General features: G+C 38.8%; 2 protein-coding genes across 2 annotated transcripts; both read right to left on the bottom strand.

Moving 5' to 3' along the window:
- Positions 1 to 70: 70 nt before the first annotated feature.
- Positions 71 to 4,609, bottom strand: LOC113733140 (probable pectinesterase 8). The gene is made up of 5 exons (XM_027259320.2): positions 4,182 to 4,609; positions 3,038 to 3,209; positions 2,129 to 2,335; positions 639 to 898; positions 71 to 422 (listed from the first exon to the last, which is right to left on the bottom strand). The coding sequence occupies exons 1-5, from the start codon at positions 4,574 to 4,576 to the stop codon at positions 269 to 271; spliced, it is 1,188 nt and encodes a 395-aa protein (XP_027115121.2). The 5' UTR covers positions 4,577 to 4,609; the 3' UTR covers positions 71 to 268.
- Positions 4,610 to 11,783: 7,174 nt separating this feature from the next.
- LOC113729488 (protein ASPARTIC PROTEASE IN GUARD CELL 1-like) lies at positions 11,784 to 13,259 on the bottom strand. Its single transcript, XM_027253782.2, has one exon. The coding sequence runs from the start codon at positions 13,257 to 13,259 to the stop codon at positions 11,784 to 11,786; it is 1,476 nt and encodes a 491-aa protein (XP_027109583.2).
- Positions 13,260 to 14,698: the final 1,439 nt, after the last annotated feature.

Raw genomic sequence — 14,698 nt, 5'->3', positions numbered from 1 at the left:
TTTTAATACAGATAATGATTATTTAAAAAAAAAAAAAAGAGTCATCTAGTCACATAAATTGATAAATTACTTGTTAAATCTTCTTGAATCCTTTCAAGAAATTTATTCATGTTTCAAACGCTACAATAAATCATTTCAGAAATTAATTCCAAATAAATATATTCATCCTTCAATCATTATAATTTAAATCATTGAAAATTGAAAACACCCAATTCTGAATTCAGCCATTCCAAATTCTTCCCACAACTTAATTAACACCATGTTCAAATTAACTGTATGGTTGCAGCCACTGATCACCATCCATGAAAGAAATATTCAGAAAAGGTGTAGCTTGTGTGTCATCGAGCTTTTGGGCATAAGGCACCCTTAGTGTTGTATTAGCTCCATTGCCAGAACAATTGTACTCCCCATAGAAAACAGTCCTGCATGCATGTATACATACGGCATATTAATTTCTTGGTTAATCATAGATCGATTCAACAGCAAAAATTACTTAAAGAAGGTCGCAAAATGAATAATGGTAATCAAATCCCTCTCCTCCTTCTTCCTCGTTTCTTAAATCTCACCCCTTCCCTGCACCCAAAAAAAAAAAGAAAAGAAAAAAGGGTAATGGCAGCAGCAGCTAGCCCCTTACGTACTGGTCTCTGGAAGGATCATTGAAGTCATTCCATCCCTCAGAAGCAATGATGTCAGACATAGAAGTGTAAGCAAACACAACAGTGGAGAAGGGCCTCCACGCTCGTCCCAGCCAGATTCTTCCTGTTCCTCCAATGCTGCAATTCACGAAAGCATAGCCACTGTTTTCGTCCTTGGAAGCTCGCCCATGCGCCGTCACTGCTCCGGTTATCGCCCTTGCTCCTACTGCTACTGGGTTCGCTATTGAGGTTAACTGGCAATTCTGGTTGATTATGCTCAGCAGTTAGCTAGGAAGGTGAACTTTTTTAAACGATTACTAGATCTCTTGATTCCAGATGTATGTATTAAACGTTTTGCTTGCTCTGTCTGTCTCATTATGAATGATATCCAGTTTTGTAGACAAAGAAAATGCCTGAGCCATAGAATGTTCCTGTTAAAATGCTTTACGTACACAAAATATAAAAAGTGGTACTAGATTTTCTAAATTTTACATATAAATATTAGTTTGATGTAATGTCCAGAACGTTTAACATAGGTGAAAAAGGTTTCACACTGAATTCATGGTGACTTAGTTTATCTTTGAAAAAGAATTTTTCCCAAGCATGGTATGCTATTGACATTTAACATGGCAAATCACAAACTTTAATTTGCACACTTGGTAGTCATAAGCTAGAAAAAATTTTCAGTGAGGACACAATTAAAAATAAAGTTCTTTTAGTTCTATATATAATTAGTATTGAGTAATAACAATACATACAAAGTAAGTGAATATCAAATAATGACCTATATAGCCGCAAGATGAGACGAGGAAATAAGGAACCCACTACCCACTAATGTTTTATTATAATTAACCCCTTTTTCTTGTTTTGTTGTAACTCATTACCTTTAAATTTTTCCTTGTATATAAAAAAAAAACTCACTAGTAAAGTAAACTAAGTGTTTTAGAGTATTGATTTAATTTGTATATGCAATCGTCGTTAAAGCGATCAATTATGTCCAATTATTTAATTCTTTTATTAAAAATTGTTACCCAACCCCTCGTGTGCACATCCTTAAGTTGAATTTCTACCAATATCAAGGTAAGAACAAGATTTTTTTTGACAAGCCAATATTCAAATATACATTTTTCATTGATCATTGGTGCAAAACTCAAAATTTAGTAAGGAAAAAATAAGAATTTTTCAAAATCTCAATGCCTAGAAATGCAATTTGTTTTTGGTTTAGCGGTAGCACGTGCCCACACTGAACATTGAGTAAATCCACCCCTGGTCACAAGGTTTATTTATGTACAAGTTCTAAACCAGATTCACCCCCATAATTTACCTTTTAATACAATTTGTTCAAGCCATTTTACAGAAGTTGACCAAAAAAAAAAAAAAGAGACAAGTAAGTTAGTAATTTGTGGTAGTCCTTGCACATTGCAATATGCATCTACCATCGTGCATGAATGATAAAAAAACAATCAATTCGAGATGGTGGTCACAATTATTACCTCATAAAATGATTTCCCATTGCCAAAGACGAAATCAATGGAGCCTTGTATGTAACATTCTTTAAAATAGTGGCGGCCTCGGTCATCATGCAGGGTGTCCTGCGCTCCAAAGAACCCACAACCCCAGAAGGCCGCTTGGTCTCCCGCTATTCTCATCGCTACTGCTTGTGCTCCCACTGCTCCCGGACCAGGTATAGGGGCCACGTTCTATATCTCGTATGATAATGCTATTAGGATTAGGAACCTTGCCTAAACTAGGTACTTTAAATAGTCGTAGTAATTGTCACCGTACTTACATTTTATTTAGGGAAAATTACACTTTATCCCCTGTAGATTTGTATTTTTTAATAACCTTCCTATGATGTCAAAAGCTGTACATAACTCTCTCATGGTTTAGATTAAAGTGTCAAAGTGACGAAAATAGTTATTCATTACAGAACTTTTAAAAATGTCGAAATTACCCTTATAAATACATAACACACGGACTCCGTATGATTTTTATATTTTACTATATAACCCCCTTATGATTTAATGCATTACCATATAACCTCCTTATGGTTTTTAAAATATACACGTAACCCCTCTTGATTAATAAATAATTTCAGCTTTACATAAGGGTATTTTTGACATTTTAAATGACTCCGTTACGAATGATCATTTCCGTCACTTTGACAGTTTAATCCAAACTATGAGAGGATTATGTATAGTTTTTGAAACCATATGAGGGTTATGTCAAAAAATACTAAACCACAGGAGGGTAAAGTGTAATTTGCCCTTTTATTTATGCAGAAGTATATATTAACTTTTTTGTATAATAGGGCATTAGGTAAATAAGTGTTACATTATATAAATGAGAGGAGTGGGAACTATGCAATGAAATTATATATAGTGATTGAGGAAATTACTGACCATGAAACTTATGTTCTTGGCTATGAAGTTGGCAGCAAAAACTTGAACGGAGCCGCTGTAAAATGTGCCATGCGAAGAATTGGCTGTATCATTCCACACAATTGCCGTGGACGTAAAGCCTTGTCCTTGAAAGGAGATGTTTGGTTTTGCTTTCGGAATGATAACTTTCTCGCTGGACTTGAGAATGGATCGTGCGATCAGTATTTGAGTTCCAGGAAAAAATAGTTTTGATTTTCTTTAGGGTAATTTACTAATAACCCAATTTTACTTTTGCATATTCCCACATGACCCTATAATGTTTCAAGATACCTACGTAACACCTTCTATGATCTTATGTAAATTGGAAAAATGGACGAAAAGTACATTTGATGATGGCAATTGACACAAATGAGCTCCAAAAATGTGAAACTATAATATCTACTACATAGCCCCTTATAATTTTACATAAATAGCCACTTAACTCCCGTATGATTTTACATATACCCACATAATTAATTTCCCGATGAATTTATTCAAAGTAGTCAGTAAAATTAAGTAAGAGTAATATTGACATTTCAACTAACGACGTTAGAAAAGTAGCTTTCCATCAAATTTCTGCGGTATATAAAACCAAGGGGGTTTATGTGGATGGTTAAAAATGTTAGTGGCTCATAGAATAATAGGTGAAACTACAAAGGGGTTACTAGTAATATATCCTTTCTTTTATTGGAGCCAAACCAGGGTTTGCTTATAGCTAGGCTTATCACTTATTTGAGCTCAATTAGATAATCGTCTAATTGAGTATTGTTTATAGGCCTTGGGGCTAACGTGTGCAATAATAGCAAATGTATACAAGTATTGAAACAAATACGTGAAGCTGTTTTGAAGGCAAATATTGAAACTAATAGGACCTTCAACATTCATTCGACTAAAAGTATATATCTTCATTCCTACAACTATAAGAATTTAAGTTTTAAAACAACCTCTCTTGATCAATATATTTTAAAACACTTGTTAATTCAAGAAGTTATGTAATATGATGCAATAGGGAGAAGTGCAACAGAAGACCCCCAAACGCATATAATAACCATGCTAACAACGCAAATTAAAGACGAAAAGAACCAAACTAAAGCCTGATGGGGGGACGTTTTGAAAAGCCACTTACAAGTAAATGCCATTATTTATCCATATTATAGTCCTTTTCGAGCTGAGAACTTCAACAGCATCGACAGCAGCTTGTACGGTGGTGAAGTTGCAGCAACCATTATGATCAACACATAATGTGGATGTTGTGTTGGTATCTGGAGGGGGAAAATCAGGTGGAAAATCATCACAGATTGACACTATTTTCCTTTTCTTGTCATCGTGATGATGATGATGACCTCTATTATAACCAAGCATCAGATCAATCGGAATAACGGTAGATGACGAGAGCATTTCAAGGGTAATAAGATCGTTAACATACTCAAGGATCAAGAAAGGTACATTCCTGAATTGATTGGCTGATAAAATAGCAATGAGGCCGATGAAAATGATTAAGGATATGCCTCTAGGATTCATTGTTCATTCAATATTCTGTCTAGCCAATGTTAAAACACAAATTTGAAAGAGCCTTATATTTAACATGAATATTGGATTCAGATCGGACTTGTAACTTAAGGGTTGGTGGCATGTCTTGCAAATCACCCTGCTGGTCGATCTGGTCCCCTTTCTTGCTGGAATTCATGTGCCACATTCACCAAACTTTACACTAATGCCATCTTCATGCCTGCAATTATAAGCTGGTGGATGGAGTTTGAAACCCATCATCTGTAGCCTTAGTCATTTATAAAGTTTAGACTAGAATTACTAATGGTACGTTTCTCATGTCCTCGAATAAGAAATAGTCTCCCTGTTTGGTTAACAAGTTTGCTAGGATAATGTAATGACCCTAGATATTTTAAATACCTTTAGCAGAAATGTATCTGCTGCGTTTTCTATTTTAGGAAGTTAGTTAGTAATTCAAAAGTTAGTTACTCTGTTACTCATCAAAAAGGCATGCATGCATGTACGCTCATTCTGTTAAGGGGGCGGTTAGAACACAGAAGGATCTAGAGGAAGAATCTTGTATAAATAAACCTAAAAGGGGACGGAAAGGTTATGCAATGAGATACAACAAATTCAGTTCCTTCTTTCCTTCATTATCCCTTCCCTCTCACGTATCTTTCCTTCCCTATTTCCTCTGTTCTCTTTCTTTTTCATCTACCCCCTTAGCTACTCTGATTATAATCAGTGGTACCATTACAAGTGGTATCAGAGCTTCCGGTCCTTGGACTAGGAAGCTGAAATCACTATAATCCAATGGCAGATGGAACTCGAATGAAAACTATGGAAGAACAACTACGCAGGCAAGATAGCAGACTCCAAGGAATTCTGGAATCCCTAGCAGCAGACAAACAAATTATGGAAGATAGGTTGGATGCAGTAAGCGGGGAGCTGAGCAATAAATTAGATGCGTTCATGGTGGCCATTTCTCAGCAGCTTTCCAGTGTGAACCGAGGGAATTCTGAGAAGGGATTATTGAGCTCTCCAGAGGGAAGTCACTCCAGGAACTCTGACATGGGGACTCGAGAGCAAGGAGAGAAAACTGTCAGGAGCACCTTCCATGCTAGCACACCTAAATTAGAAATTCCAGCGTTCAGGGGAGACAATCCCCGGGAATGGATCAGGAAACTTCGGAGGTATTTCCAGCTTCTACACATTCCTTTGGAGCAGTGGATGGAGCTAACGGAATTCCATTTAGAAGGGAAAGCAGAGGTGTGGTATCAAGGATTCAAATCTACTAGAGGTAACAAGGTGGATTGGATGGAGTTTTCGGGAGAATTGTGCAAGCGTTTTGGAGCATTGGGACAAATGGATCCAGTGGAGGAATTCAATAAATTGCAGCTTTCCACCACAGTCTTAGCCTACCAGGAAAAATTTGAGGAGCTACTCTCTGAGGTAATGAGTCGAGCACCTCTCCTCCCAGAAAATTATTACATTTCATGTTTTTTGAGTGGACTACCAGATGAGTTACGGTCAATGGTGAAGACTCACGACCCTAAGACTCTATCCAAAGCATTCGAGCTGGCCAGATTGCAAGAGAATGCCTTTGAAGCTTACCACAAGAAGCACAAACCTCCCCAAAAATCTGGTTTCGCAGGGAATACTACACAGACTGCTGCTCAATATACCGCGCCTCATACCAAGCCTGTTATTGCCAATGCTGTCAAGAAACAGAATCCTCAAAGCTTCAGAAAAATCACACCCGCAGAGCTGCAGTACAGGAGGGAGCACCATCTTTGCTTTAGGTGCGGGGAGAAGTTTGGTCCAGGACACCAATGTAAGCAGAAGGAAATCCATCTGCTGGTGGCAATAGACGACAGTCCTGATGATCTGGTGGAAGGGGAGATGATCGAGTACAAGGGAGCACAATCAACCAAGGGTATAGAAATGGAGATACATGCGTTAACAGGGAAAATGACTTACAACACCATCAAGCTGCAAGGGAGTTTCAAACGGACACCACTATCAATTCTGGTTGATGGAGGAAGCACTCATAGCTTTGTCAAAAACTCTGTGGCACGACTCTACCCAGAGCTGGTCCAGTCTATCAAGCCTTTCAGAGTCAGGGTGGCAAATGGGGAGTATTTGACCTGCGACAAGATGATCCCAAACATGAGCTGGACAATGCAAGGTAAACAGTTCACTCATGATATGTTTGTCATTAACTTGGAGCCGTATGATGTGATCATAGGGGTAGACTGGATGGCGGCACACAGCCCCATCACATTCGACTTCAAGCAGCTGAACATGTCCTTTGATGAGAAAGGGGAGAGGATTCTTCTGCATGGAGAATCCAAGGAGACTGTTCTCAAACTCCCTGGTGATAAGGCTGAAAAGGAGGGATGGAGTACCAGAATTTGGAAGCATGCATGCGGACTGCAAATGAAGGAGACTCAGGTAAACACTGTCACTCAGCTGGACACTGATTTTCAACAGTCCTTAGGTGCTCTGCTTAAAGACTACAAAGATGTATTTGGTGAACCACGGTCCCTTCCCCCTTCCAGAAACTGTGACCATCAAATTCCCCTAGTACCTAATGTCAAACCTTTCAAGATAGCACCATATAGGTACCCTCACAACCAAAAAAATGAAATAGAAAGGCAGGTGAAGGACATGCTTAGTAGTGGAATTATCCAGCTTAGCCATAGTCCGTTCGCCTCTCCAGTTCTATTAGTAAAAAAAAAAGATGGAACTTGGAGATTTTGTGTTGACTACAGACAACTAAATGACCTGACTATCAAGGATAAATTCCCAATACCTATCATTGATGATTTACTTGATGAACTGTATGGAGCCAAGCTCTTTTCTAAAATAGATCTAAGAGCTGGATACCATCAGGTCAGGATGATCATTGCTGACATTCCAAAAACAGCTTTCAAAACTCACCTTGGATTGTATGAGTTCACTGTTATGCCCTTTGGTCTTACTAATGCACCCGCAACCTTTCAAAGCCTGATGAACCATGTCTTTGAACCTTACCTGAGGAAGTTTGTGTTAGTATTCTTTGATGACATCCTTGTATACAGTCCAGACCCAGACACTCATCTTTTGCACCTCAAAACTGTCCTAGAAACACTCCAAGCTCATTCTCTTTTTGCCAAGCTTTCCAAATGCGTCTTTGGACAGTCACAAGTAGAGTATTTGGGACATGTTATCAGTGGAGATGGAGTGCAGGCAGATTCTTCAAAAGTCAAGAGCATGATGGATTGGCCTGCCCCTACGTCAGTGAAAGCATTAAGAGGTTTTTTGGGACTGACGGGGTACTACAGGAGGTTTGTGAGGGGATATGGACTTGTTGCCAAGCCACTTACTGAACTCTTGAAGAAGGAAAACTTCCATTGGAATGAGCAGGCTGAGCTAGCTTTTCAAAAACTGAAGCAGCTAATGAGCAGTACACCAGTCCTAACTCTTCCTAATTTCTCTTTACCTTTTATCCTAGAAACCGATGCTAGTCATAAGGCTATTGGTGCAGTCCTAATGCAGCAGGGAAGGCCTATTGCCTATCTCAGTCAAGCTCTGGGACTTAAGAACCTGGGACTATCCATATACGAGAAGGAGTTGCTGTCCCTTATTACAGCTGTTTCCAAGTGGAGACATTACCTGCTGGGCAACCATTTCATCATAAAGACAGATCACCAGAGCTTAAAGTACCTACTAGAGCAGAAGATAACCACTCCCCTACAGCAAAAGTGGCTTACTAAGTTGCTAGGACTGGACTATGAAATACAGTACAAGAGAGGTAAGGAAAATCTTGTGGCTGATGCACTGTCCAGGAGAGGCTATGAAGAAGATAGCTCTACACACAGTCTCTCAGTCATGAAACCTGCGTGGCTAGCTGAGGTTCTGGAAAGCTACCGAGAGGATAGTGCAGTGATTAAGCTAATCGAAGCCTTGACAATTACACCTAACTCTCTTCCAAATTACTCTTTTGATAGGGGATTACTCAGGTATAAAGGCAGGATTTACATTGGAGCGTCAGGGAGCTTGCGACAGAAGCTGATAACTTGCTTTCATGACTCGCACCTTGGAGGACACTCAGGCAATCTGGGAACCTATCAGAGGTTGAAGGGACCATTCTTCTGGCCAGGAATGAAGAGAGAGGTAGAAGGTTGGGTGCAGCAATGTGATGTCTGTAAGAGGAGCAAGGTAGAAAATTGCAAAACACCAGGCCTACTGCAACCACTTCCTGTCCCTGAGCAAGCATGGCAGCACATTGCAATGGACTTCATTGAAGGATTACCTAAATCTCAAGGATATGAAGGAATACTAGTGGTCATTGATAGGTTTACCAAATACTGCCACCTCTTAGCACTACCCTCCAAGTATACAGCACAATCAGTAGCTAGCATGTACTTTGATAACATCTACAAGTTGCACGGATTACCCCTGAGCATTGTATCAGACAGGGATAGGCTGTTTACTAGCATGTTTTGGCAGGAATTGTTTGGGAAGCTGGGTACTGAGCTGCACTACTCCACTGCATACCACCCTCAGACAGATGGGCAGACAGAAAGGCTGAACAGGTGCGTTGAGACATACTTGAGGTGTCTTTGTTTCCAACAACCTCACAAATGGAAGTTCTTACTAGCAGCTGCCGAATGGTGGTACAATACCAACCATCACACAGCCTTGAAAATGACTCCTTTTCAGGCTCTGTATGGTTATCCACCCTCTCAATTAGGCCTAGATACCTTAGAGACCCCAGTAGCCGCTGTGGAACAGTGGTTGGGGGATAGGAGGAAGTGGAATGAATTGCTGAGGGGAAATCTAATCAAGGCTCAAAATCGAATGAAGCAGTTTGCTGACAAGGACAGAATTGAAAGGAGTTTCCAGGTAGGTGACTGGGTATACTTGAAATTGCAGCCTTACAGGCAAACTTCAGTAGCAATCAGGAAGAATCTGAAGTTATCTTCCAAGTACTATGGGCCGTATAAGATCCTTCAAAAGGTTGGAAATGCAGCCTATAAGCTAGAGTTACCTGCTGGTTCTTTGATACATCCTACCTTCCATGTTTCCTTGCTCAAACCATCTGCAACAAATCGTGTTGTGACTCAGGAGTTACCCTTGACTACTGCTGAGGGGCAGATTAAAATTGCCCCGGAAAGTGTACTTGATACTCGTGAAATCATAAGGAGAAAACAGAAGATGACTCAAGTGTTGATCAAGTGGGTGAACTTAGGCACGGAAGACTCAACTTGGGAGGATGTCACAGTAATACAATCACAGTTCCCAAATTTCCAGCTCAATCTTAGTGACTAGGATTCTTAAGGGGAAGGTGTTGTAATGACCCTAGATATTTTAAATACCTTTAGCAGAAATGTATCTGCTGCGTTTTCTATTTTAGGAAGTTAGTTAGTAATTCAAAAGTTAGTTACTCTGTTACTCATCAAAAAGGCATGCATGCATGTACGCTCATTCTGTTAAGGGGGCGGTTAGAACACAGAAGGATCTAGAGGAAGAATCTTGTATAAATAAGCCTAAAAGGGGACGGAAAGGTTATGCAATGAGATACAACAAATTCAGTTCCTTCTTTCCTTCATTATCCCTTCCCTCTCACGTATCTTTCCTTCCCTATTTCCTCTGTTCTCTTTCTTTTTCATCTACCCCCTTAGCTACTCTGATTATAATCAGTGGTACCATTACAGATAACTTTGTATTTTTATTTGAGTTTGGAATTTTTCGTCATCCTTGAACTTGAGTTAATCAACTTCAACTTCGACTGCGGCAAATAAATGACAACAAATACTTATAATTTGTGAAAAATTTTCTATTAATTACATGCTTGAACATGTTTACAATTTTCTCTGTACTTAAAAATGCTCGGAAAAAGCATGTCGTTGGAAGGTAGATATCCTTTCGGTTGCTTTCCCTCTAATATTTTTCCGTTTTCATTTCCTTTCGTTTTCTTTTTCCTATTGTTGTTCACCTTCTTTTTCCTCTCTAAGCTCCCCACTCTCAGCACTAGCAGGTAGCAATTTATTTTACACATTTAATTTTGATCTGCACTAGCAGGTAGCACCTAGGGTAGTTGGCCTCTAGTGCCATTGTACTGCTTTGCTTATTATTTTCGAAACTCCCTTGCTTTCGCTCACACATGGAAACAAAAATAGAAGCTGGGAAGTGGGAAAAGCTTGTGATTGTCAACCTAAATAAGGGCGTATTGAAGTAAGACCAGAGACAGGCTTTTGGCTGCAGAGGAGGAAGAAAGAAGATAATAATAATTAAAAAAAAAAAGAAGATATACTTTAGGTGCAAGAACTCAAGCAATATATGCTGCAAGTCATTTGATGACGGATCCAATCTAGTGCTGCACTTGTAAACATATGGTATATTTATTACATTATCATACATCACTCACCATTATTTTTTCTTGTATCATATCACATAATTTTGATCATGTACTTAATTGAATATATCACATAAATCACTTCATAGTTCATAACCAGACTATATATAAGCTTATTCAATTTTTTAAATACTATGTTCTTGGCAACACTGAAATTAAGGTAACGTGCTGTTACCAAGATGAAATTAGGCCAAATTATACTTACACCTGAAGTTTAGTACACTTTACCTGAAGTGTAAATTGTTGAGAAAGTTGCTTTGGCTGGATATGTATGTCGCAATGAGAAGCAAGAGCTTTTTTTTTTATCTTCCCTATGAGAGAAAGAAGGTAGAGATCCTTCCCTGTGAGAGAAAGAGCTTTTGAGTTTTGAGCAACATTACCAGCTTCCTAGAAATAGATCCTTTTTTTTTTTTATGGAGACAATGCACAACTGCACCCAATCTACGATCCACAGTTTTCAAACTCGGGATAAAACTTCAATCAATAAGCTTTCTGTTCATGGTTCAACTGGGTCAATGATATAATATTTTTTAAATTATTTTAATATTACATAATTAGGATGACATTGAAATATTTTTAAAAAAAAATAGTGAAAAATGGTTCAAAAGTCTGGTTCAAAAATACTACTAGTTATGGATGGCACGAGTTCATGACTAGCTTAGTTCTGTTGAGCTGACAAATATTGGGTCAAAATTAAGCGTACTTGAAGGATCAGTGCACTCTTTTTAGCAGTTGTAGCAGAATGATAATGGAAGAACTCCTGTTAATTTAAATAGTTATTTATAACCCCATTAGCTCAATATATTAGATGCCAGGGCAGACAGAAAGCCTTTTACATCAGCTTGGGCTATTTTTACAGTTCTCAGGATCAAATTGCAGCATTTGATTAGCTAAATCAAAAGAGACACGAGTCCCCTGCAGTTGCCAAGTCCCAATTAGTGTGAACTGGCGGAATTTGGTTGGACTGAAGGCCAAGCAGTATTTCCCGTCGGTACCAATGGGCATCATTATTTGGTTGGCATCCAACCTAAGAACTTCATGACCTGTAACCCCGGAAAACTGGAATATGATCTCTGGAACTTCCAAGTACCATTCGGGTGAGGAGATGTTGTAACAGGTATCAAAAAATTGCTCCCCCGGCAAACGACTTAACCATTGGCTATGCCTAGTAAAAGTATCACGGAATTGGTTATAGAATTGGAGAGGAAACATAGATATACTTGTTCCCGAATCTACCACTGCTCCAACCCGGCCATCTGAGTTAGTAAGAGACTTAATCTCCAGAAATTCCCATCTCACATACACACCAGTAAGGTTCACAGCGTAATATATTGGTTGAATATTTTGGAGAAGAGGGGTTCTGAAGGTGAAGTCATCAGGTATAGGCAGGGAATTGAAGTATAAACTCGTGGCTACAGAAGCAGTATGACTTTTAGGACAGAAGCTAAAACTAGTAGCATTCATTTGATAGATGAAGGAGTAAGTGTTGGGTCCAAAACCCAGAATTCCAGTGAACTTCTTACCTATCATACTTGCTGGAGACTTTTCTGCACACCCAAACCGAAGATTTTCCACAAGGACTACGTCGCCACCCTCTTCACCATGGGTAGTTGTTACTTTCTCGTAGGCAAGAAAACCTTCAGCTTCTGTGGAATCACGATACATAACTTTAAACTCACACTTGTTGTTACCATCCATATCACAACCCCAGAAAAGGCCTTCATTGCCTGGACACTCACCCTCCATTCGACAATCCACTTGACGATATGATGATGAGCGGGAAGGATTATAGCTGAAAGTAGGGCAATTATTCCATGGCTGGCAATCCCACCATACGAATCTAGAGCCAGTGTCTATGAGTAGGTGAGCTCTCTGTGGTGGATTCCCTATGTCCATAATCCCCACGTAAGACGCACTCTCGTAATAGTAAGGAATATCATCCACCGGAGAATCAGTTAATGATGTCGACAACCATTCAAACCTTTTGGCATTACGAGCCAGGCGAAACAGAATCAGAGAGCGATAATCTTCATAGCCTGATTTGAGAAAGATGTCTATGTCGTAGACAGGGATATAATTGCCCTGGAAAGGGGATGACGAGGAGGAGGTGGTGGTGGTGGTGGCCGGTACCTGGATAGATTCTTGTAGTAACTGGCCAGCATCAAAAGCCATGAAATCTTCTATGGCTTGTATGGTGTCATGGTGGTTTAGGCGAACTGTTTGTGTATGTTGGGATTCTGGAGAAGAAATGCAGTTGGTTGATGGTAAAAAGAGCAAAAGGCATAAGATGAGAAAGAAGGCAAAGAAAGCCATTTCTTGTCTAGCGTAAGCTTTCGGTTCTTACTTCTTAACCAGGCTGCCATACAGCACATATATAGAGGTCCAAGAACTTCACCCACTCGTTAACTTAATTATTCTGGGAAATTAGTTTAATCGTAACTTTCATAACATGCATTTACCCTCGTGATATATTGATGTTCGACAAGGACTAAATTTTGGACGGGTCTTCTTGATTAATTTCAAAAGGTGAGTTCTAATTGATTTCTGTGATTTTACTTTCTGGTCTCATCCCCTTTTTTATAGTACTTCTCTTCTGCATGTAAGCATTTCCTCCATTGAGTTCTTCAATGTCTGGCATACACTTTGTTGGATTAGGAGGTCCGAATTCATTATTCACACATCGATTTTTTTACATATTACCACTTACAAGATGCAAACAATGGTCTCAAAAGTCGTTTGTCAAACATCTACTGACACTTTTTCCATTTACCACTAACGTTCAAACCCCAAAGGAAAAAGAAGACTTAACTAAAATGGCTAGTAAATTGCAAAAGTGGATGTTCAATTGAAACACGAAAAATCAGAAGATATGGCCACCATAATATATCTTCAACAATAACGATGGATGTGATGGTGTGAAAGTTGCATGCTCGTGTTTAGCTTGATTGACAAGCAAAAGATGGCTGTTAAATGTAGATTCTCGAGCTCATAGTAGGAAAAACACCTAACCCTAGGAAATAAAGCACCACCTATAGCCAGTAATAGTAAGTTCTCTCACTCAAGGATAGTGGCATGTGCTCTTGTCATCTTTAATAGTCAATTAAACATGTTATTCATGGTCCTGAATTTCTTAAAATTCCTCGGTTCTTATTTGGAAAACTCATATAGTTGAGATTGTTAATAACCTCAAAAAAAATATATGGAGTTTTGGTGTTAATCTTCCAACAAAATGGTTTGGATTGAAGCATGTAAACTTGATCTTGTCTTGTGTACATTTTTAATCTAGGTCATGCAAACTACTTTCTATATATGACAATGTACTAATGTGCGTGCCTAGAATTACTTATAATACGAATTTTCTTTTGACGGATTGAAAACAATAAACGGTTTAGGGACGGAAGTAACAGTCTAAAAAATTTTGATCCGGAGATGGCTGATAGCAAATTATTAATGGGTACAAGTATGACACCACCGCTTGAAATGTTTGTTTGCACAATGATCTTGAAGCTTCAAATTCTTGTAGCCCTCCTAATTTATTTGTAGTCCAACACTTCCAGCAGCAATAAACTTATTTTTTTTTCTTTTCCTTTTTATGCGGATTTGTTTATGTTATGTTTGTGACCATTTCCTTTACACATTTTTTTTTGAGGGAAAATTTTAAATTTTAAATTTCCTACTTACAATCCTTTCGACCTTATCACCTAATCCAAATTTTTCTTACATGCTTAGTTGCTTCTTAGCAGTTTGATTTC

The sequence above is a fragment of the Coffea arabica genome, chromosome 2e, assembly GCF_036785885.1.
Source record: "Coffea arabica cultivar ET-39 chromosome 2e, Coffea Arabica ET-39 HiFi, whole genome shotgun sequence".
Taxonomy (NCBI): Eukaryota; Viridiplantae; Streptophyta; class Magnoliopsida; order Gentianales; family Rubiaceae; genus Coffea; species Coffea arabica.
Note: the sequence above shows the minus strand (reverse complement) of the source record. Positions and strands in the feature narration are given on the sequence as shown.

Bases quoted from the DNA above. Each gene is read 5' to 3' on its own strand.
- LOC113729488 (XM_027253782.2), bottom strand. From the start codon at position 13,259: ATGGCTTTCTTTGCCTTCTTTCTCATCTTATGCCTTTTGCTCTTTTTA.
- LOC113733140 (XM_027259320.2), bottom strand. From the start codon at position 4,576: ATGAATCCTAGAGGCATATCCTTAATCATTTTCATCGGCCTCATTGCT. The intron at 2,336-3,037 runs GTCAGTAATTTC...TACGAGATATAG, and splicing joins CCAAGAACATAAGTTTCATG to AACGTGGCCCCTATACCTGG. The intron at 423-638 runs GTACGTAAGGGG...ACATGCATGCAG, and splicing joins AATGATCCTTCCAGAGACCA to GACTGTTTTCTATGGGGAGT.